At 36.3% G+C, this 26,145-nt stretch overlaps 1 protein-coding gene across 2 annotated transcripts in view; it reads right to left on the bottom strand.

Moving 5' to 3' along the window:
* PIK3R4 (phosphoinositide-3-kinase regulatory subunit 4) overlaps positions 1–25,097 on the bottom strand; it is a 78,234-nt gene extending 53,137 nt beyond the window's left edge. The window contains exons 1-6 of one of the 2 annotated variants that reach the window (XM_032332892.1): positions 24,617–25,097; positions 23,014–23,790; positions 15,747–15,880; positions 13,342–13,924; positions 9,589–9,723; positions 7,785–8,006 (exon numbers count right to left, since the gene is read on the bottom strand). In XM_032332892.1, coding sequence (XP_032188783.1) covers positions 7,785–8,006; positions 9,589–9,723; positions 13,342–13,924; positions 15,747–15,880; positions 23,014–23,746 — 1,807 coding nt within the window. In that variant the 5' untranslated portion in view covers positions 23,747–23,790; positions 24,617–25,097. Of the gene's footprint in view, positions 1–7,784; positions 8,007–9,588; positions 9,724–13,341; positions 13,925–15,746; positions 15,881–23,013; positions 23,791–24,572 lie in introns of both variants that reach the window. The other variant, XM_032332884.1, reaches the window with a different exon arrangement.
* Positions 25,098–26,145: the final 1,048 nt, after the last annotated feature.

The raw sequence follows: 26,145 nt of genomic DNA on the forward strand, positions 1-26,145 counted from the left end.
AGGGGTGCCTGGGTGGCTCAGTCTGTTGAGTGGTTGGCTCTTGGTTTCAGCTCAGACTGTGTTCTCAGAGTGCCAGGATTAAACCCTGAATTGGGGTCCCTGCTCAACAGAGTCTGCTTGTTCCTCTCCCTCTGGCCCTCCCCCAACTCATGCTCTTTCTCTTTCTAAAATAAATAAATAAAATCTTTAAAACAAATAAACAAACCAAACCAAAAAAACAAAAACAAAAACAAAAAAACCTCCAAAAGAACAAAAGTCCAGAACTAGATGGACTCACAGGTGAATTTTACCAAACATTCGAAGAATTAATACCTTTCTCCTCAAATTATCCCAAAAAACAGAAGAGGAAGGAAAGCTTCCAAATATATTCTATGAAACTAGCATTACCCTGAGACCAAAGGCACCACAAGAAGAAAAAAAGGAAAACTGTAGGCCAATATCTATGATAAACATACATGCAAATATCGTCAACAAAATATGAGCAATCCATTCAATAAGCATTCAACAATACATTAAAAAGCCATTCAGCCCACATGATCAAGTGGGATTTATTCTACGGATGCAAGGACAGTTCAATATTTGCAAATCAGTATTATCACATTACTAAACCAAAGGATAAAATTATATGGTCATCTCAATAGATGCAGAAAAAGCATTTGACAAAATTTAACAACTGTTCATGACAAAAACTCAACATAGTGGGTTTAGAGAAAACATACCACAACATAATAGAGGCCATATATAAAAAACCACAGCTAACATCATACACAACAGTGAAAAACTGAGAGCTTTTTCTCTAAGAACAGGAACAAGACAAGGATGCCCACTGTCATCACTTTTGTTCAACACAGTAATAAAAGTCTAAGCTGCAGTGATCGAACATGAAAAATAAATAAAAGGCATCCAAATTGGTAAGGAATAAGTAAAACAGTCACTATTTACAGATAACATGAAGCTCTAAAGACTTCACTAAAACATCGGAATGAATAAATTCAGTAAAGTTGCAGATAAAAAATACACAGAAACCCTGCAATTCTACACACTAATAACAAAGCAACAGAAAGAGACATTAAGAAAACAGTTCTACCTGCAATTGCATTGAAAAAATAAAATATGTAGGAGCAGTCCAAGATGGCAGAGGACTAGAGGCCTAAATATTGTCTGTTCCCAGGATTTCAGCTAGATAGCTATCAAACCATTCTGAACGCCTGCAAACTCAACTGGAGATCAAGGAAAAGAACAGCTGCAACTCTACAAATAGAAAAGCGAACACTTTTTGCAAGGTAGGAGGTGCAGATAAGTGAATCCAGATGGTATATGGACCATATACCGGGGAGGAAACCTCTGTCAACCATCTACCAGCAACTGGCAGAGTAGCAGAACACAAAATCAGAACTTTTAGAAGTCAGCTCCACTGAGGGACATCTCAGCTCCAGTGGCTAAGTGGGGAGTGCAACCCTGGCTGGGACAGTGTGGTCTCAGGACCCTCAAGGTCACAGAAAGACCAGGAGTGTGTGAATGTGAAAGAGCGCCCAAGCATCAGAGTGGAAAGCCAGCTGCAAAGAGTGAGCTAAGGGGACATCTGGCTGACTCAGTGGGTTAAGTCTCTTCCCTCGGCTCAGATCATGATCTCAGAGTCCTGGGATCGAGTCCCACACTGGGCTCTCTGCTTGGCGAGAGATAAACAACTACTGGGTCACCAGGGGAGAATTCGAGAGATAAGTGAACCATAAAGTGAAACAACATTAGAATAATTGGTCCCACAAGAAGAAAAAGAGGGGAAGGGCGGAAGGTATACTGGAGCAAATTATAGCAGAGAACTTCCCTAATCTGGGGAAGGAAACGGGCAACAAAATCTAAGAGTCTCAGAGAATCCCCCTCAAAATTAATAAATATAGATCAACACCCCAACATCTAATAGTAAAACTCACAAATCTCAGAGACAGAGAAAATCCTGAAAGCGGCTTGGGAAAAGAGGTCTGTAACCTACAACAGTAGAAACATTATATTGGCAGCAGATGTATCCACACAGACCTGGCAGGCCAGAAAGGACTGGCTTGATATATTCAGAGTACTAAATGAGAAAAATATGCAGCCAAGAATATTTTATCCTGCAGGGCTGTCATTGAAAATGGAGAGATAAAAAGCTTCCAGGACAAGCAGAAACTAAAAGAATTTGCAATCACCAAACCAGCCCTATGAAAAAGGGGTCCTCTGAGCAAAGAGAGAGCCCAAAAGTAACAGAAACAATATATAGTAACAGTTACCTTACAGGCAATACAATGACACTAAATTCATATCTTTCAATAGTTACCCTGAAATGTAAATGGGCTAAATGCCCTAATCAAAAGACACAGGGTATCTGTTTGGATAAAAAAGCAAGACCCATTGATATGCTGTCTGCAAGAGACTCATTTTTAGACCCAAAGACACCTGCAGATTTAAAGTGGTGTGGGGGAGGGGCGCCTGGGTGGCTCAGTGGGTTAAGCCACTGCCTTTGGCTCAGGTCATGATCTCAGGGTCCTGGGATCGAGTCCCACATCAGGCTCTCTGCTCAGCAGGGAGCCTGCTTCCCTCTCTCTCTCTCTCTCTGCCTGCCTCTCCATCTACTTGTGATCTCTGTCAAATAAATAAATAAAATCTTTTAAAAAATAAAATAAAATAAAGTGGTGTGGGGGAAATATTTATCATATGAATGGACATCAAAAGAAAGCTGGGGCAGCAATTCTTAAACAAATTAGATTTTAAACCAAAGACTATAATAAGAGTTGAGAAAGGACACTATATCATACTTAAAGGGTCTGACCAAAAAGAAGATCTAATGATTGTAAATACTTATGCCCCTAATATGGGAGCAGCCAATTATATAAGCCAACTAATAACAAACTCAAAGAAACACAACAACAATAGTAAAATAACAGTAGGGGACTTTAACAACCCTCTCAGTGAAATGGACAGATCATCTAAGCTAAAGATCAACAAAGAAATATGGGCTTAACATGACACACTGGACCAGATGGACTTTACAGATATATGCAGAACATTTCATCCCAAAGCTACAGAATACACATTCTTCTCTAGTGCACATACAACATTCTCCAACAGAGATGACATCCTGGGTCACATATCAGATCTCAACCAGTACCAAAAGACTGGGATCATTCCCTGCATATTGTCATACCACAATGCTTTCAAACTAGAACTGAACCACAAGAGGAAAGTTGGAAAGAACTCAAATACATTCTAAAGAGCATCCTATCAAAGAATGAATGGGTCAATCAGGAAATTAAAGAAGAATTTAAAAAATTCATGGAAACAAATGAAAATGAAAACACAACTGTTCAAAATCTTTGGGATGAAGCAAAGACAGTCCTAAGACGAAAGCATATAGCAATACTAACCTTTCTCAAAAAACAAGAAAGGTCCCAAATACACAACCTAACTTTACACCTAAAGGAGCTGGAGAGAATAGCAAAGAAAGCCTAGACCTAGCAGGAGAAGAAAAATAATAAAGATCAGAGCAGAAATCAATGAAATAAATGAAACCAAAAGCACAGCAGAACAGATCAACAAAACTAGGAGCTGGTTCTTTGAAAGAATTAATAAGATTGATAAACCCCTGGCCAGACTTACCAAGAAGAAAAGAGAAAGAACCCAAATAAATATAATCATGAATGAAAGAGGAGAGATCACAACCAACACTGAAGAAATACAATTATAAGAACTTCTTATGAGCAACTATATGACAAATTAGACAATCTCAAAGAAACAGATGCATTTCTAGAGATGTATAAACTACTAAAACTGAACCAGGAAGAAACAGAAAACCTGAACAGACCCATAACAAGTAAGGAAATTGAAGCAGTAATCAAAAATCTCCCAACAAACAGAAGGACAGGGCTAGATGGCTTCCCAGGGGAATCCTACCAAACATTTAAAGAAGAATTAATACCTATTTTCCTGAAACTGTTCCAAAAAACAGAAATGGAAGGAAAACTCCCAAGCTCATTTTATGAGGTCCGCATTACCTTGATCCCAAAACCAGACAAAGACCCCATCAAAAAGGATACATACCAGTATCCCTGATGAACATGGATGCAAAAATTCTCACCAAAATACTAGCCAATAGGATCCAACAGTATATTAAAAGGATTATTCACTATAACCAACTGGGATTTTTTCCTGGCCTGCAAGGGTGGTTCAAATTTCCAAATCAATGTGATACATCACATTTTTTGAAATTTAAATTCAAGTTAATTAACATGTAGTGTATTATTAGTTTCAGGGATGATGAAAACCTTTTTAAAAGTTCAAACTATCATTGCCCTTGATCCAAAAGGAGAGAAATAAAAGTAATGTTTGGAGCTATCACTTGAAAGCTTTACAAGGATTTACATTTCTAGACTATTCAACATAGACCAATTCATGAGACCAAGAGTTCCTGTGTGGCCTTCTCCTTTTAGGTGACCATTCATCTTAAATCTCTTATTCCCTTACTATCTGACCTTTCTCTGATGGACACCAAGCATGAAAAGTTTATGGGTCATTGATCTAACCATAGGTTTGAAAGAAGGACACTCAGAATCTCAGATCCTGCCAGGCTGCCATGTTACTGAGTATCCACAGGCAACACTGATTCCATGTTTCACTTAACTCTTCATTAAATTAAGGTCATAAACTTCTTAGTCCACTTTGCTGTCTCAGTATATGAAATCACTATTGCAACGCCAAAAAATAGTAATTTTAATTAAAAATGTCTACTTTTATGGGCAGATTTTAACACAATCATAAGAGAGTGTTTTACTTTTCAGCTTTCACATTTTTGACATTTTCATGGATTTTTATTCTAGTATTCATTGTTAAAAACTGCACTGGGTAGATTCAATCAATATATGCTACATTAATAAAAGAAAGGTTAGAAATCATATGATACCCTCAAGATACACAGAAAAAGCATTTGACAAAGTACAGCACACTTTCTTGCTTAAAACTCTTCACAATGTAGGGACAGAGGGTACACACCTCAATATCATAAAAGCCATCAAAACAAAACAAAACAAAACAAAACCCCTCAGTGAGTATCATTCTCAATGGGGAAAAACTGAGAGCTGTTCCCCTAAGGTCAGGAACATGACAGGGATGTCCACTATCACCATTGCTGTTCAACATACTACTAGAAATCCCAGCCTCAGCAATCAGACAACAAAAAGAAATTAAAGGCATCCAAATCAGCAAAGAAGTCAAACTCTCACTCTCTGCAGATGATATGGTACTTTACGTGGAAAATCCAGAAAGACTCCACCCCAAAACTGCTAGAAACTCATACAGGAATTCAGTAAACTGGCAAGATATAAAATCAATACACAGAAATCAGCTGCATTTCTATATACCAATAAGACAGAAGAAAGAGAAATTAAGGAGTTGATCCATTTATAATTGTAACCCCAATCATAAGATACAGGAATATATGAAATCAAAGAGGCGAAGAATCTATACTTGGAAAACTAGAGAATACTCATGAACGAAATTGAGGAAGACAAAAAGAAATGGAAAAACTTTCCATGCTCATGGACTGGAAGAATCAATATTGTGAAAATGTCTATGCTACCTAGAGCAATCTATACATTCAATGCAATCCCTATGAAAATGCCATCAACTTTTTTCCCAGAAATGGAACAAATAATCCTAAAATTTGTACGGAACCAGGAAAGACCCAAAATAGCCAGAGGAATGAAAGTTGTAATCATCAAGACAGTATGGCACTGGCACAAAAACAGGCACACAGATTGAAGGAACACTGTTTCTTTGGAAACTCAGAAATGGACTCTCAATTCTATGGTCAACTAATCTCAGAGAATTCAGAAATGGGCTCTCAACTCTATGGTCAACTAATATTTGACAAAGCAGGAAAGAATATCCAATGGAAAAAACACAGTCTCTTCAACAAATGGTGTTGGGAAAACTGAACAGTCATATGCAAAAGAATGAAACTGGATCATTTCCTTAAACCAACACAAAAATAAACTCAAAATGGATGGAAGACCTCAATGTGAGATAGGAATCCATCAAAATACTTGAGAACACAGGCAGCAACCTCTTCCACCTTAGCCACAGCAACTTCTTCCTGGACACATCACCAAAACCAAGGGAAGCAAGAGCAAAAAAACTATTGGGACTTCATCAAGATCAAAAGCTTTTGCACAGCAAAGGAAACAGTCAACAAAACCAAAAGACAACAAACAGAATGGGAGAAGATATTTGCAAATGACAGATAAAGGGCTAGTATCCAAAATCTATAAAGAACTTATTAAACTCAACACCCAAGGAACAAATCCAATCAAGAAATGAGCAGAAGACACGAACAGACATTTCTGCAAAGAATACATCCAAATGGGCAAGAGACGCAATAAAATTGTTCAACATCACTTGGCATAGGGGAAATACAAATCAAAACCACGATGAGATACTATCTCAGACTAGTCAGAAAGGCTAAAATTAACAAGTCAGAGAACAACAGGTGTTGGTGAGGCTGCGGAGAAAGGGGAAACCTCCTGCACTCTTGGTGGCAATGCAAGCTGGTGCAGCCACTCTGGAAAATGGTACGGCATTTCCTCAAAAAGGTAAAAAAAGAGCCACCCTGTGACCCAGCTATTGCACTACTGGCTATTTACCCCAAAGATAAAAATATAGTAAACAAAAGGGGCACTGTTCATAGCAGCAGTGTCCACAATAGCCAAACTATGGAAAGAGCCCAGATGCCCATGGACAGATGAATGGATAAAGATGTGGTATAGAGGTTCCTTAAAAAATTAAAAAGAGAAATACTATATGATCCAGTAATTCCACTGGGTATTTACCTAAAAGAAATAAAAACTCTAATTTGAAAAAATACATGTACCCCTATGTTTACTGCAGCATTATTTATAATAACCAAGACATGGAAACAACCCAAGTATCTATCAATAGGTAAATGGATAAAGATGTGTATATCTATACAATGGAACATTACTCAGTCTCAAAAAAGAATGAAGTCTTGCCATTTGCAACAACACAGATGGATCTAGAGGGTATTATGCTAAGTGAAATAAGTCAGAAAAAGACAAATACAATATGATTTCCCCTATATGTGAAATCTGGAAAAACCACACAAATGAACAAACAAAATAAAAACTGTAACATTTTTTAAAAAGTGGAAAAAAACCTACTTAATTTTTCAGTTTACACAAAGCATAGCCTGCAAGCTTTAATTTTCTTCCTAACTAAACTGATTTTCAATCATACTAAGTTTAACTGTTATTTTCTGATTATAAGTTACTTTCTGATGAATGCTTACTATAAAAAATTTGACAAATATAAAAAACATAGAGAAAATAATCACCTAAAATCCCAGCCCCAGAGATAATCACTATACAAATCTTAGAATATTCCAGCTTCATTATAAATATATGATGTGTTATGTTACCTTAAAATATTTTGGTCACTTTAATAGAATTTCATAGTACTTTCTCAGGTCATTCAATATTCTTTTAAAACATTGTTTTTAATGACCACATGATTATTTCTTCATATGAATGTGTATCACAATTTAATTAACCAATCCCTTGATAAAAGTTATTTTTATCATCCAAAAGCAGCATAAAAGACAGACAGAAACACTAGGAGCTTATTTCATTATTAATGAAATTGGTAGACTTATCATCCATTTTCAGACTTCATGGAAATACTGTTTGAGAGAATAATTCGATACCTTAAAGATATATTTTAAAACAAATAGAAAAACATACCAACTATACTATCAAAAAAAGCTCCACGCAGATGCCAATCATTTTTATCATTTAGGAAAGTGATCATGTGGGACAATAAAACATCATTGGCTTTCTGACGTCCAAAGAATACACATAGGCGTGTTATTCCATTTTCCATTAAGGTTTGTTTCACAATATTTTCAGGGTCACTTAGCAAAGTGACAACTTTCTGTTGGACCATTTCATGTAAGGCTTGCAGCTCTAAAAAAAAAAAGGATAAAAAAAGGTAAAGATAGGATCAGTTTTTTCCCAAGTTATAGATCTAGTCTTCTTTCTTACTCCTTGCAGAAAGAGAATAGAGACGCCACCATAAAAAAAAAAAAAAGTCTATAATCACTAAATATTTCCACTGTTCAAGCTCTGAAGGTCAGACAGAAAACCAAAATATAAATTGAAGAACAACATCCTGATAAGCAGATGCCACAAGCATGGTTACCATCTCATTAATTAAACAGACCTATTTTTGAAGCTCAAGGAAAAAAACTATGGGAAAGCACCAAAACAATCAATAAAATCACCAATAAATTTTATTTTATTGCCACCAATAAAATTAACTTCATCAAGAACTTCAATATATTAGACTGGTTAAGGATATAAACTGATGGTATAATTTAATACTTTAAGAAAGCATTTCAAAGGTCAGTTTACTAAATTTTTAGAAAGCAGAAACTATACTGCACATCCTGTCAAGGGTTTACATGATCTGGCCACCAACTTCTTCTCTGACTTTATCTCCTACCCACCCTCCCTTCTTCCTTTCCCTTCTAAAATGTAAGCTCAACCAAGGATCTTTTCTGTCTTATTCACCACTATATTTCTAGTGCAGAAATTATGTTTAACGATTATCTGTTGGCTAAATGTATGAGGGCAAAGGTCGCTCCTGGAGCAGCCACTGTCAAGAGAAAAGGTGGTCTGATAAGCAAAATACTACGTTCACATTAAGACAAACTTTAGGTTAACTCCCGAAAAGGTTTAACACCTAACTTTAACTTCATTATCTATCAATGTCCAATTACATGGTTACAGAATGTAGGACAGTATTATCTTCTAAGTAATTCCATGAAAAAAGCAACGATTTCCCTTCTAATACATTCTTCTTTAAGTTCAAAATTATTCTACTGACTTCAACTGCAGAGAATATATGCTGCCTAAAATTGATATCATTCTTACAAGTAATAGAGCCATTACCATTTGTGTATAGCATAAAAATCTCGTGCTCCAAGAAATCTAAGCATATTACTTCTAAATCTTTAACTCAATAAACATTAATTAAAAGCCTGCTAAGAGTTGTTTGTATGTAAAGAAACTTAAGACAGGAACTTTGACCTCAAAGAGCTTACATCACATCTATACATTTAAAGCAAAAGGTGTTTGTGGGGTTTGATCCATAAATCATAGACAGTATGACATAAACAGTTCATGACTTAGGATACTCAAAGTATATTCACATAAGGAAAAAAGGCTTAGATTCTTTGGCTATGACGTTGTCAATTTTTTTCCTTCCATCTTATAAGAATTATACAATTCAGCTAGCTTTACCGTTTATACAAATCAGTTGTGGCTGAAAAACAACTGAGCTTAGAATCTGTGACAACAAGCTGATAATTTTCTGGTTAGATAATAGTGTACAGAGCAGAGAGAACAATGAAACATCAGTGACCTTTCCCACCTATATATATATGGTATTCCTTCATCTTACACAAAAATTACAATAGTTTCTTTCAAGTCCACATTACTAATTCATTCCAAATAATAATAAACCTGGAAGAGAAAATCATACTACCTGAGTCGTAATTTCCATTGGGATGTGTAACTTCATCTATTTCTTCACTATTTGGGTCATTTTCCATATTGAGATTTTTTAACTGCACTAATTCCAGGAATCTCAAAGCTGTTTCAGCCAGCAGAGCTATGTTTTCTATAAAAAAGGGAAAATTTATTATAATCTTAAATTCCTATAATAATTTTTCCTTCAGGTCTTTATACATAAAAATAAGAATCATAAAACTAAGGAGGAAAAGTAGGACTTTTCAGTTTAGTTCTTAACCTAATCAGATTTTTGGTAACTAATCTCATAATCTACAACTAACAGTTTTTTTAAAGATTTTATTTATTTATTTGAGAAAAGAGACAGAGCAAGTGAGAGAGAAAGAGCACCAGCAGGGTAATGGATATAGAGAGAAACAGACTCCCCACTGGGCACAAAGCCCAACAGGGGGCTTGATCCCAGGACTCCGGGATCATGACCTGAGCCAAAGGCAGACACTTAACAAACTGAGCCTCCCAAGGCACCCCTATAACTAACAGTTTTAATAATAAAACATAAACTTCTTTTAAAAATACAAAAATGTACAGCATAAACACTATAGTTAACTCTGCTATATGATACATATGAAAGTTAAGTGAGCAAATTCTAAGAGTTCTCATCACAAAGAAAAAACTTTTTTTTCTGTTTTTCATCTTTTTATTGTACCTATATGAGAGGATGGAAGCCAACCAAACTTGTGGTAATCATTTCAGAATATGTGAAGTCAAATTATTACACTTTATACCTTAAACTTATACAGTGATGTAGGTCAATTATATCTCAATAGAACTGTGAAAAAATAAAAAAATAGCATAGAACAAGCATTCAAATCTACTAAGGGAAAAGCTTAACCCTTCTACAGAGACCTAGGAAGAGTATCTTAACAGGTGAGATACATACATTAGACTAAAAGAGAAATATTCAGATTAAAAAACGGGCTAAACTGTTATTTTCAGTATGACACAGACTCACACAGTATCACACAGAATCACACAGACCCGCCTTAAATCTCAGCTCCAATCTCAGCCCCCAACACTTACTAGCTGGCTGCTTAACACAGGAGTATATTTCACATATACATAAGTCACATCTACCTCACAGAGCTATTACCAAACTGAATCAACCATTATTAGATTGCCTTCCTTGTGATACTCTGAAGTTCTTATGAACCAGTGTGTAAGGTTGCTGCATTTCTACAGTTGCATTTTCTCCTAAGACTGTCTGATATTCCTTAGCACTGTGAAAATATCTACTTCTAATTTGTGCTGTCACATTTGCTACCAGATCTGCTTACACTTTCTTCTCCCTTTTGTTTTCTTATTGAGGCCTGTGTCTCTAGCCTTCTTTTCCTCCCATTTCTTGCTTCTTAATGCACTGAGCCACCCAGGCACCCCCATTTCTGTGCTTCTTAACATATGTCCATACCAGCCTAAGACTGCACTCTTTTCCTTAGCAATAAATAGCACTGAACATAAACCTTAATTAACTGCCTCATTTTATTAATTCCAAGACTCACTTTTTCCTTAAATTTTTAATACCACTATAATTGAGGTGCATGTCACAAGAGTTGAGATTGCTCAGTCTATCAAATGCAGTGACTATCTTTGTCTTATAGCCCCACTATTCCCTGCCCCGACCCTCAACAGGTTCAAAACTGTTCTGAAGAACAAAACTTTACCTCTAAATACCCAAGACATGAATACCCTGTAATGCCTGCCATAATGCCTGCCCTAAAGATGGGAGAGTTTGGGCCATCCTCTGATAATAAGTCAAATTCTAGATGAATGCTCCCCACCCCATGTTAATGGATGTATCTTTATGAGGAAAAGTCTCTTACTTTCCGGGGCACTTCTAAAATCTGAGTAGATCTATGCCTATTTCCCCCATTTAAGTTCATAAACCACAATACACTTGAAAGTTTACACAAGATACAAATCTATACCACCTCTGAGTTTAAAAAGAACACTTAAAAGACATTTAAAAACTGATTTTAAACGTTTATAGTTACTGACATGTGTGGTTTAATTATACTTAACCATAAACGTTCAAATAGACTTCTGGCTCAACTGAAAAACAGGCAGGTTTATCCTGCACTAAGCCACAATGAAGGGACAATGCAAGGTACCAGCACGGACCCTGGTTACCACAGACTCTCACCATAAAGACTCAGAAGACCAAAGAAAAGCAGAGTGCTTCAGAGTCAAGGTAAAGACCAGCATCTCCGAGAACTGAGAAAGAATGAGACCAGATACACTTAGGTCATATTGTCTAGCCTCTCCCATTTCCAATTTCCTTACCTGTAAAATGAAGGTAATATAGCATCTATTGCTCAAAGCTTTGCCAAGGATTAGTTGCAAAAAATATATAGATCTTAGAATCTCAGAATCCATGTATCTTAGAATCTGGAATCTATCTTAAAATTTATATATCTCTTGCAACTAATCCCTGCAACCCTGAGCAGATGCCCTGATGGAGTTTTTTTTCAATAAACAGTAGCTATTACTTTTATGCTATCACTATTAGTAATTGGTTGTCACTCTGTTAACACAGCACCTACACATCAGAGCCTTATCCATTTAACACAACTGAGAACAAACTAAGACCAACAGTAGGTCACAAAACTCTAAAGAAAGATACAGTTTGTTTTTAAAACCTATAAACTTTTATTTAAATTTTTCTAGTTTATGTTTGCCAAGTGACTTATAAATATACTTTGTTATAAATTGTAAACTCAAATGTACATGTCTTAAAGAAATCCTGAATTTTCTAGGCCTGACATGTGTACCCATACAGTTATGGAAACCAGAAGCCATAAATAATAGGCAATGGATAAATACAAATAAAAATCTATGTATAGGGAAGAAAAAAAAAATGCAACAACCACCACTCAGTGAATGTACCTAGAGATAAGGCCAGAGTCCAGCAACCATTTTTGTATGTTCCATTAAAATAATGATAGACAATTGTAAATTTAACACACCTATCAAGTACCTTTCAAAAAAGTGGCAATACCACCACCACACTTTATGTACTATTTACAGAAAACAAAACAATCTCTGCTTTACATATTATATTAGAAATAAATTATGAATTATGTTAATGCTTCAGTGACATTTTCCACGCAGAAAGAAGTATATAGAATTAATTTGGGGAGCTAAAAAACATGAATCTGTATCACTTAATTTTATGAGTAAGAATTACAAGTAAAACAGGTATATGTGTTATAACCTCAACACAAAGAAGCCACACACATTAAGCACTACAGTAACTAAAAGGACCTTAAAATCTGGTAATAGGCTAGGTTCTTTCAAAACCAAATTATCAAGCAAAATTCATCTTTTTGAACAGCAAAAGACTTGTAATCTAAAGCTGATCTTCAAATTAGCATGTCTGTTCAGAGAAACTTTACAAAGACCTAAACACACTCAATCAGAGCATACTTGTAAACATTAGTCTCACTCCAAATTAAATGTAGTATACTCAGTAAAATCATAGGATTCTATATTACATATTTTTCACTTGATAATTCTGATCACTTCAAAAATGAGTACAACCAAAAGTTGAGTCCCAGGGATAGACAGATCACTTATGAAAATTATCAAAATGTACACAAATAGTTTAAGGACTATAATTCACTCTCAGAATTCCCCCAAAAAATCAGAGAAACAGATATTATAGTCACTAAATTCAAAAATATGAGCAGCTATTACTTGGACAATAAGTTCTTACCAGCATAGGCTAGTCTAACAATAGTAGCATCATCTTGGGCTAAGTGGGCTATGCCTGGCAGAATATATTCCGGATAGATATTGACATCATTGCGAGGAACCTCTTTGACAAGAGCAAGAACTTTGGTCAACGTCCTCAAGGCTTCAGCCCTCACTCTAGGAACAGAGTCATTGCTGAAATGTAAAAGATATGGAGTAATACGATCCAAAAGAATTTCTACACTTAATCTTGGGGCCAAATGGAGAATAAGTTCCAAAGCAGCAAGTTTGGAATCACAGTATTTAAGGGTCTGCAGACAGGACGTTATAACAGACACCAAGATAACCAGCCCATTTTCCTTAGGCTCTCCTTCTGCTTTTTCTGGCAGATCATGTCCACAGAGATTGTGAATAATGTTGCCCAAATCCTTCCGTATAACCAGAATGCGCTCATCTGCAGAAAGAAATGTTTCCTTGGCAAACTGGGCCATGTAGGGCTGAAGGAATGTGTAAAATATTTCAGGAAAGGCATTGCCACGCTGCTGCTTTAGGTAATCTTCTGCCCCTAAACGTTTATCTGGCTCACGGTGAATCATCTGAGTTACCTACACCAAGGGGAGAAAAGGAGTAAAAAATAGATTTGAGAACAGCAGGTTAAATCAGATGAAAGCTACAAGGGCAACTTAAACATGACATAAAGAATTTTTGAGGTAACTCCAACTCTTCTCAATCTTCACATTTCAAGTTACTTTCAGAACCTGACTACAAGCAATATGGGACTCTACTACCATCCTACAAAGCAACAGGAAATTATAGAGTAATTACAAATTACTATTGTAATATTATATAGTATTACAAATGGCCCAGACACATAAAGAGATATACCCTGTTCAGTATTCCCCAATTATTAAGACAGGTGAGTAATACATTACTGCCCACCGCTCAAGGATTCGTAAACATTTTTGAGTACGGTAATACCATTGAGAAGCTAAAGAAAACAATGGGATTTTCTCCAGAAAAAAATTGTATACACACAATTTTTACATATAAAATTACACACGATTCTGAAAAGAATCACAGTACCACTAAAATCCATATACATATCAGAGTTCTGATTTAGAGTCTTAATACCACAAGTCCAAGGGAATACATGGTTTAAGTGTAGTTCTAGGATCTAGTCAAAAAGGGGATCAGTGGTTTAAACTTCTCAAGTAGTGTAAGAGATGTTAAATCCTACAAACCCTAGAAAGGAAATGTACCTAACTTGAACTTATTATATGTTTTATGACATCTTAGGGAACTAATTTTCTTTCAACAGAGCATAGTTTAATTTTTCCTACATCTTCAGAGTCAATCAGTCATTATTTAAATACTTAAAATATCATAAAAATATACCTAGTTATTTGAGTTTTCTGTTTATATTCCAAATAAGCACCTACCATTGAACTTGCAAGGATTCATATGCACTATAAATACCAGAAGTGACTTAAATAGAATTCCTTTTACATTCAGATTAAGCCCTAAAGATTCATCAGATTCACTCCTTCCACAGTTAAGAAAATACAGGCCCAAATTCAAGAAGTCCCTTAGCCAATGTAACATGACAAATGAGTGCCATACCCAAAGACAGAACAGCCAGGTACACCAACTAGTGCACAGTTCACCGAACATGAGCTAAACTGGCTTCCTCTAAACATCTTATTTTTTAATATTTAAATAAATTTAATGTTTATAAGAGAAATTAAAATGTATTCTATACTTCCCTACTTTATTATAGAATATTTTAATATACTACAACTTTCCATGACTGAGAGTCATCATCTTTAAAGCCATCAGTTACTGTATTGATGGACTTTAAATAAAGATCCCCTCAAACAGTAAGGTGGATTTTTGGCTTATGTGACCTCCCACAAAATTCCTCACTTCTCTTCTGCTATACTAATTAGTGATTCTATAGCCTTCCATCCAGAACAGCCTCAAGAAAGACATACCAAATGAGCTGTTTCTATATGAAATGGCCCTATACTACTGTATTATATTCAAGTTGACGTTTCCTGTCTCTTTCATTTTAGATAAGTCTTCTTGATTTCTTACTAGCAAGCTCTATTCTAGACAGTATCTCTAATCTCCAAGCACCACTTTACTTCCTCCCAAACCTGTCTAAAGCAGAGCTGAAGACGTGTGTGTATGTATAATAGGCATGTATTATATACATATAAAATTTAATCAAATGAGCTCTGTACCTGAAAAGAGGTAAAGTATTATACACTTCTCCCTAACAAAGTAAATTTAAAAAGGCTGTTCATAATTGTCTATGGGGCTTTATTTCTTTGTTCCAGATGCATAAAATTCCAGAGAGTTGTCTAATGCAAAAGTGAAAACACAATTCTATTAAAACCTAATGGAGAATACTTCTAGCATAGTTACCAATTCTCTGATACTGCAATCTTCAATTTTATTTAGCACTTGTTCCGGGAAAAACTGTCCATTTCTATAAGCCAGAAGTTGAGAGAGATCAAACAGTGGTACACCTTCTGTAAAAAGCTCAGCTATAACACAACCTGCAAAATAACAGATATAATTCCATTAAAAATGCAATGTAAGACACCTTTAATACAGATGAAGTATTGAGAGAATTCACAAAACTCAAAATGAAAAGCCCAAAGTAAACTGAATTAAAAATTTTAATGCAACATACAACTATGATCACGCAAAACAAGGAAAATGTCTATTGCCTTATCAGTTTCTGTTGCCTTTTAGTTTCTGAAAGTGTAAAGTCAAAAGAATCCCACTGACTATCTCTCCATCTTAAAAAAAAAAAAAAATCAAATAAAATTACTTCCTAGTTCTCTAATTTAAAATGAATATGTTTGCATATAATATACACATACATATATTTAGAGATAGAATACAAGTTACAAGAAAGGTAGTTTTTTTTAAGTATGGACTTACTTTAGAAATTAAGTCCATAAGGAACTGAAAAGTCATTATCTGACAACTCATTTATTCACTATCAAACTAAAAGTTATTAGGTGTCAACTATACACTAGACACTAGCAGTGCATATAATAGATAAAATCCTTGCCCTCATCAAGCTTTCATTCTAGGAAGACAGACATAAAATAAACCAGTGAACAAATGTGTGAAGAATGCTATGAAGTATAGGTATAAGAACAGAAAAAGGAAAGATAACCAAATCATTAGGCACTCACATAATCTTCAAACAGGGAATACAAAAAAATCTATCTACACTCCAAAAAGGACAAAGCAGTTTCACTGCATCATTGTATGACCTGCATTTCACAAGTATTTTTTCTAAGACAGAGAGAAAGAGAAAGAGTGTACATGTATGTGGGATGTAGGGTGGCAGAGAGAGAATCTTAAGCAGGGTCCAAACTCAATGTGGAGCCCCCTGTGGGGCTTGATATCATGACTCTGAGATCATAACCTGAGCTGAAATAAAGAATCAAACACTCAACCGTCTAACCCACCCAGGCACACCTGCGTTTCACAGGTCTTACAGAGATCCTTAAATAACCTTAGCTCATAGCCTCTGCATCTGCTGGCCTCTCTACCTAGAATGCTACTCCCTCAAATGTCCACCTATACCTCCACCTCCTTAAGATCCTTCATCAAATGTAATTTAGGATATTAGCAGTTATGTAAACTATCCAGTTTAAAATTGCAAGCCCCACCACTATAACTACCCCATTTTTCTTGCCTATTCCTCTGCATATTCCCTTTTCCCTTTCCCTGCTATTTTTTCCCCATAGCACCAACTGCCAAATTAAATATATCATGTATTTTTTTTCTTTACCATCTAGTATACCCACTAGAATGCAAACTTCATGAGGAAAGGATTTTCACCTAATTTTGCTCAATAATTTACAAGAACTAAAACAGTTCCTAACACATAATAAAGTTCTTAAATTAATCTCTACCAATCTGTGTCAAGTTTTAGAATAAAAGACTTAAAATAACTACTAGAAATATCATAAGCAAGAAGAAAATAGAAAACCAGACCAACATTACAAACCAACTGGATCTAACACAGACATCAAAAGAACACTCCACCCAACAACAGCAAAATACAAATTCTTCTCAGGTACATATGGAACAATTCTCAGGTTAGATCATATGCTAAGCCATAGAACAAGTCTCAGTAAGTTTAAAAGGAATGAAATCATACAAATCAAGTCCTTCAAGCCATAATGGAATAAGAAATCAGTAACAGAGAAAGCTTGAAAAATTCACAAATATCTAGAAATTAAACAACACACTCCTAAATAACCAATGTATCAAACAGAATTTGAAAATTACTTTGCGATTAATGAAAAAGTAAACACAACATAAAAAACGTATGGGATGCAACTAGGACAGTGTTGAGAGGAAATGTGTAACTATAAACACCTGTATTTTAAAAGAGTGCAGGACAATAACCTAACCTTAACCTTAAGAAACAAGAAAAGTAAACTAAAACCAAAGCAAACAGAAGGAAAGGAATAATAAAGACTGGCATGGAAATCTGTGAAACGGAGAATAAAACACAATAGAGAATATAGACAAACTCAAAGGTTGGTGCTTTGAAAAGCTCAACAAAATTGACAGGCTCCTACTAAGAAGACAGATGTCTCAAACTACTAAATTAAGGTATGAAAAAAGAGACACACTACCAACCTTACAGAAACGAAAAAGAACTGTATTTAGAACAACTGTATGCCCACAAATTAGATAACCTAAATGAAATGGACAGATTACTAGAAAGACACAGATTACCAAAGCTGACTTAAAAAGAACAGAAAATCTGAACAGACCTCATAAGTAAAGAAACAGAATTAAAAATAAACATTCCACAAAAGAAAAGCCTGACACTTAACAGAGGCTTCAGTCTATCAAATGTTAAAATACTTAATAATCCTTCACAAATTGTCCCAAAGAAATAGAAGAGGGAACACTTGTCAACTCATTCAAAATTACCCTGAACCAAACCAGACAAAGATATCACAAGAAAAGAAAACTACAGACCAATTTACCTGATGAATATAGGCACAAAAATCCTCCAAAAAATACTGACAAACTGGGTGCAAAAATGAGTAAGTTACCAATAATAAATTAAAAGAAAAAAATGAGGGGAAAGAGAGAACACCTGAGTATGCCAGAATGCTGAGGGCCTTCTGGTGAATGTGGAGGAAGTACCAGAGTTGGAAAATCATCATTTGCAACCATCAGGCAAGAATCAGCAATGAATGCCAAATCAGGAAGGAAGTTGTGATGACTGACAGGGTATTTGCATGGTCTTAAAAGTTTCTTCCCACAGGCTCCTTATTAGTTGCAAGAGATTAAAAAAACAGAAGGTAACTAGAGAGGGGAGAATCAGGCAAGATTTTGACCAGGTGATCAAAATTAACATCACCAACAAACACCGTATGTCTCTAGATAGAATACTGTGAAAATGCATCATCACATATACAGTACACTGAGAATGAATAACCTGAATTTAATCAAAAGGAGAAATCGGACAAACCCTGAATGAGGTACATTCTATGAAAAAACAAAAGGGTGGAGTGAGCTGCTTGAGCCCATGTGTGCGCTTGCACACACACACACACATACACACACACACACACACAATGCAGGTGAAAGCCAGTGAAAACTGAATAAAGTCTGTATCTAGTTAACAATAAGGCTCTACGGTCAATTCCAGATTTTGAGGTCAGACTGGTCATGTAAGATATCACTAGCAGGGAAACTGGAAGAAGCATTCTTCACTATTTTTGCAACTTCTATCACTTAAAATAAAAAGTACAAAAATTATTTTTAAAATTTAAGGAGAGAAGTATTCTTCAAAAATGTCAATGTCATGATGACAAAAAAAAAGGCTATGAAGATGTTCCACATCAAAGGAAGCTAAGGGGAGAGGACAACTAAATGCTATACCAAACCCTAGACTGGGTCCTGTTCTGGAGCAGTTAAAATGTTATAAGGGACATTAATGGGTCAAAAACAGAATTAAAACTTTAAATTATTTTATCAATGTTAAAGTTGCTGCAGTTGATAACTGCAACATATAATTATGTAAGAGTTATGTAAGAGACTAGGATCTTAGGGAATATATACTCAAGTATTCAGAAGCAAAGGGCCACAATATATGTAATTTAATCATTAAAAAATCATGAGGGTGGGCTGGGGTGCAAAAAGAATGTATAGGTGATACAGCAAGTGGAGCAAAATGCAAACCAAGTGAATCTGGGGATTCTCTTCTGCAAGTTTTTAAAATGTTTAAGTATGAAATAATTTCCATGTAAAAAGTCAGAAAAAAAATAGCAACATTTAACTATTTACAACTAAATGGGGTTTGTTATGGACTGAATTATCTCTCTTCTTTCACTCAAATTCATATATTTAAGCCCTAACACCCAGTACCTGTAACCTGACTAAATACAGGTGATAGGCCTTTAAAAAGGTAACTTAAGTTAAATGAGGTCATATGTCCATTATTATACGTGACCTTTTAAGAAGGGACACCAAGGAAGAGACCATGTGAGGACACAGTGAGAAGGCAGCCATCTGCAACCCAAAAAGAGTGGCTTCAGGACAAATGACTCCTGCTGGCACCTTGATCCTGGACTTCAGCCTCCAGAATGGAGGGAAAATAAATTTTTCTTTAAGTTACCAAGTCTGGGATATTTTATCACGGCAGCGTTAGCAAACTAATAGAGATGAATATAGGACTTTTTTCTTGCAACTTTTAGAATATTGTTCTGGAAAAGGTGTTATTAGGTGGTATTTCCCTATGGAACATATTGTTCAAAGTGTCTTCATCAACACTAAGTCCTTATAATTCAGGTATCAGCTCAAATATCACCTTCTCATAGAAGTCTTCTCTGACCATTTTATCTTAAGTAGTCTACCAACCTTTGTCCTAACACTTAAAAGTCCTAACTCCATCACAGCACTTATCACTCACGAAAATAAACTTCTTTCCTTGTTTATTCTCTTTCTACCCCACTAGAACATAAGCTCCTTAAGGGCAAAAACTTCATCAGTCTTTTTCAAAGCTGTACCCCCAACATATAACAACACAGTGTCTCATACGTAACAGATAATACTCCAATATTTGTCAAGCAAATGAATGAAAGATCTCCAGGAAAAGGGTCCTGCCCACTTATATGACCAGAGACAGAGAATATATACCTTCTCCAAAACTAGCAGCCAGGAACCAAGGATATCCATCAAGATGGAGAAAAGTAACATTCAAAACCCAAAGAGCCTACATCAAATCTTAGGAGAGGTGGACAGATCCCACCCACCTCTTTCAAAAAAAATGAAAGGGCCTCTATGGTGTAGACTCTGGTTTGGAAAAAAAAGAAAAAATGATGAGTAAGTTTATGAAACTATAATGCACACAGAAAGCATAAATATAAACTTTGCATCGACCCCTGAAATTTTAAAACTCCAACAAACTTCCAGTTATTAAATAAATAAGTCACAGGGATGTAATATGTGCCTATTATACCTCAGTTTAAAAAAAAAAAGCCTATAAATGATCCCAAGATTAAAAAGTGATCAAATTTCTAAGCTAAAGAATCCTATTTATAAAATCATAATTTTAAAAATAAAAATGGTTTGCCAAAAATTTAGATAAATTCACTGGTCAAAAAAAGTCAGGACTCTGAAGAATTACACTTCTAATCTTGTTATTTACACAGCCTGGAGGATAACCCTAGCTTATCAAAAAATACCCCTCATTATAATCTCAGGACACAGATTAGTGAGCTGAATGGACAGGTTTGTAGTAACAATTCTTGTTCATTACCCTCAATGAAATACATTTCTTCATTAATTATGTTACTTTTCCTACATAATCTAAAATACAGCTCAATTTACGTTTTCTTTGCAGAAATCCTACAGGGGGATAAACCCAATCTTGGCAAAATTCATGAAAAATGGCATGGATGCAGAGCTCACACGGTTATTCTTCAGGATACCATTTTCAGCCGATTTTCTTCCCAAAAGTTCATAAAGAATCTAGAATCTGTAGCCTGGCTTGAAGTGGTCTGGGTATGCATCGTATTTTCTTCTAGAGAAGAAGGGCACTGATTGCATCAAAATCTTTAAGGGGATCCAAAAAAAGCTTAGGAATCACTTTTTTACGAACACTTCCTAGTTACAGACTCATTCCCTTAGCTACAATTACTATCTATCTCCTGGTAACTACGAAATCTCCACCTCCATCCCAATTCTCTCTGCAACAAACCTTTATAACCAAATGCCTATTGTACGTCTTCTCCTGGATATCCCCCAGACACCTTCAACTCAACATACCTAATTGAGACTTCATCATCTTCTCACCCCCCTTTACCTGTTCTTCCCCCATTTCTTTTATGTCAGTGACCATCATTGCCAATCCACCCAATTTCCCACGCCGGGGTGAAAGGAGTGTTCTTGACTTCACCTACCAATCAATCACCAAGTCCTAACAATTCTACCTATTAATTATCTCTGAAGTATTCTTTATTCCACTCCCTCTCCAATTCTGTCACAACTTTAAGCTTGTCAGGGTCCTATCCTTTCTGACTATGACAGTTTACTTTTAGCTGTTTTTCCCATCTATAAGGTAGCTCCCCTGCTATCCACTCTCCGTGCTACAGCTTTTATCTAAAATATATATCTGATAATGCCCCTGTATGGTAGCATGGGCATGCCAGACCCTTTCTGATCTGGGGCCTGCTTATCTCACACTCTACACTCTATGTTCCAGATAAAACAAACTACTTAAAATGTCCTCGTGCTCAGATGTTCAAGTCTTTGTATACGCAACACTCTGTGCCTGAAACAAGCTACCTTTGCCAGAGTTAGCTCCCAATCTTCTTTCAGTTCTCTTAAAATCATCTGGGTGACTGGCTGGCTCAGTCGGTTAAGCATCTGACTCTTGGTTTCAGTTCAAGTCAGGCTCTATCCCATGGGTCTTGAGATTGAGCCCAATGTCAAGCTCCCTGCCCAGTGGGGAGTCTGCTTGAAGATTTTCTCCCTCTGTCCCTCCCCTAACTCACTCAAGCAAGCACACTCTCTAAAATAAATCTTTAAAAAATTTATACCATCTTCCAATAAAGAGGCCTTTCCTGCTACTGACTCTCTACCCACACCACTGACACTAGTATTTTTATGCTCCTATAACACCACCCTGTGCTTATCACCGCCACAGCAAATCACACTGCATTGAAATGTCCTTTTTCATTATCATATCCATCTCCCCATTAAATGTAAACACCTTGAAAAGAGGGACATAATTATCCATCCATCTCCAGCACTAAAGAAAGTGCCTTGGGGTACCTGGCTGGTTCATTGGGTAGAACATGCAACTTTTGATTGTGAGTCATGAGTCTGAGCACCACACTGGGTTTACTTTAAAAAAAATTTTTTTAAAAAGTTTACTTTTTTTAAAAAAGTGTCTAATACATACAGAAGAATTCAAATATTTCTGAAATATTTGAATAAATGAACCACTCTGCATTTCCTAGGCACTTAAATATGTCCAAAGAAAGACGGCTACATCTATCTGAATAATAAATAGTGTATGAAATAACAAGAAAGTAGTTTTTCAACATATGGAATTTTCTAAAAGCTACAATTCAATGTTTCAAGTTAAAATATATGCGCATCCCCCCTTGGCAAATTCGACCAATTCAAATACCTGCGGAAAAGATATCCATTGCCCTCTTCAACTCTCCTCTTGTTCTCTGATTACTATTTAAGTCTACAAGTGGAGTTGAAGGATCCCTCATGTATTCTAACTCAGTGGCAAACAATCCACCATCAACAAAACGTTCAGGAGCAATATAGCAAGTTCTCCTCCGTGAAGTGTCAAAGAAATAGTTGAAATCTGCTGGGTTGTCCTCTGGAAGATACGTGGGCTTAAAACTAGCAAAATCAGTTAGAAGGACCCAATTCCAACTGGTGACCATTACATTCTCAGTCTTGATGTCCCCATGACGGACTCCAGATTTGTGTGCTTGGTCCACAGCTGTCAGAATCTGGAAAGCAATCCAACGCTTTTCAATGTTATTTAAGAATGGACGGGTACTGATGCGATCATAAAGGTTGTCTCGCACATATTGCCTAAAGAGCATGGCTGCTTTCTCAGATGCTTTTTCTACTGCTTTCTGAAAAGGTAGACAGTTCTGTGCAGAATGAAGCCTGATTTTCAGTTCCTCCAGCTCTTGTTTATAGCTGGTTAAAGGCAATGTGGGATCCTGAATTGCAAAGACCTTCACAACCACAAGGCCTTCTCGGTGCTTCGCTCGAGCAACTTTAAAAAACCGAGTACTTCCCAGACTCTTATCATATTCAAAATCATGGATGTCTGAGAAATAACTCTCCACAGAAAGGATCTGGGAAGGAGCAATGCCAGCAAGCTGATTTCCCATAATGTCAGCAAGCCCCTCTGGGTCAGTAAGTCAGGATACTATACCTATTTTAAAAAAGAGAAAAAAAGAAGAAGAAAAGATACAAGCAATGAAACATCATTATTTATGTATTCTCTTCCTAAAAGATAGATGCACCATATTTCTCTTTCACTGAAAGCACTGTATCTAGTCTTCTAGGAAGCCTCTAAGTTTTAAACACATTTCTCTAAAAAGATCTTGTTATTTTATGTTGTCCTTTCCAGGAGCTGAACCATATTTAAATAGACCGCTTCAATATTAAGTTGAAAATGTTAGAATGTGTATTTTCTTCCATTTAAATTTAAAAATTAATGAGCCTTTACTATGCGTCCAGCATTGTGCTTGAGACTATGAGGGTCACAACACTATTATATGACACAGTCTTTGTCCATGAAGAACCTGTGATCTTGGATGTAAGACACAAACACATTAAAAACTTTAAAAATTGTTAAAAAGTAATAATAATTAAAAATAAAAACTTAAAACGGACTAAAAATCGCCTAAATCAAATAGGTCACTGAACTCCTCAAAGAACAAGCCAAAATTTAAAAAAAAAAATTTTTTTTTTTAAATCAGTGACTCCTGGGCCCTTCCAGCCTAATTCCAGTGTGCTAGTTCCCACCAGCTAACAGAAGGCATAAAGTTGTTTGACGTGCAAGAACAAGGAAGAAACCATGGCAGAGACGTTAAAGAAAAGTAAACTAAAATAACACACTTGTTAAACACACTAGGGTTCTCCTAGCTCATAATGTGCAGGATAAAAAAGACACTCATACACACACGACCATGCGCACATATAAACATTTACCCTAGGACTCTGAAAAGTGTCACAAGTCGGTCACTAGCTCACACCGAGGTCATGACGGATCACTTCTGGGTCTGCGCGGGATTGGGAGTCAGCAGCCCGGCGAGCTTTGGACAAGCCTTCCGTATGAGGGGTCTTCCTTCAAAGGCAGCAGGTGGGACGTTGGGGGAGCGAGGCCGAAAAGTGCCAATTTCCAGAAACCAAGCTGGTCGGCGGAGAAGTGAAAAACTGCCGGTGCCGCAGTAGATAAACGAAGCTAAGCTGAAGGGATGCCCAGATACCCAGAGTTGCCCCCGCCGGTCCTCTACTCTGCCCCGAGAGCCATGCGTTCCCGGGCCTCACCCTCCTCTCGCGCGGGTCTTTGGAACCTCAAAGACCTCTACACTCCTCTAGAGCCTCACCACCAGGCGGCCAGGTGGGACCCGGATACAGCGGGAGGCTTCCAGTTCCAGGAAAATACCACTTCTTCGGCTGAGGCTGACACCGTAAACGCCAAACTCCCGGGAAAGCTGCCGGCTCTGACCTCACTTCCTGTTGTAGGGCGGAAGTGACGACAGAGAAAGCAAGTGGCACGGGAGTTGGTTGCTAGGAAACGAAGGAAGGGCGTGGCCTCATTCTAAGCACCTGGAGGAAGGAAATAAATTGTTCTCTCAATTTATTTCCCATCCTGGTCTTCTAACGTTCCCTAAACGTCTATCGTTCTGGCATCCCCAGAACGGGGTTCTTTAAGAGAATTCACAGTTTTATTTAGGAAAGTTAATATATCCCAAGGTGAATTTTTTCGGAGCTTTATTGAGATATAATTTACATACTATAAAGTACACCTGTTAAAAACATACAAATCAGCGGCTTTTTATATATTTACAGAGTGGTTCAATCATCTCTATAATTTAATTTTGGAACATTTTCATTACCCCCCAAAAGAAATTTTGTAATCCTAAGCAGTCACTCCTATACTCTCCCTTTCTCCTCCTGGTCCCAGCCCTAGGCAATCACTAATCTATATTCTGTTGTTATGGACTTGCCTGTTCTGGATATTTCATTATATAGTAGACATCATGTAGTCTTTATGACTGACTGTTTTTCACTTCACGTTTTTGAGGATTATCTCTGTTGTAACTTGTATCAGTACTTAAATTTCTTTTAACTGACAAATATTTTATTATATAAAGAGTCCATATTTTCTTTATCCATTTATTAGTTGATGGACATTTGGTGTGTTGTGTCTACTTTTTGGTTATTATGACTAATGCTGCTATGAGCATTCCTGTGGAAGGCTTCTTGAGGCCATGTGTTATTTCTCTAGGGTAAGCATATGGGAATGAAATTATGTAATCATAAGGTAAATCTATGTTTAACAGATTGATAAACTACAAAACTGTTTTCCAAAGTTACTGCACCATTTGACACTCCTACCAGAAATATAGGAGGGTTCCATTTTCTCAAATGGTCACTTACTGTTGTTAGTTTCTATCTTTTTTGATTATAGACATCTTAACGGGGGTGAAATATCTCATTGTGGTTTTTATCTGCATTTTCTTAATGACTAATGATGTTGTTAATCATCTTTTTGTGT

Source organism: Mustela erminea, chromosome 1 (assembly GCF_009829155.1).
Source record: "Mustela erminea isolate mMusErm1 chromosome 1, mMusErm1.Pri, whole genome shotgun sequence".
NCBI lineage: Eukaryota > Metazoa > Chordata > Mammalia > Carnivora > Mustelidae > Mustela > Mustela erminea.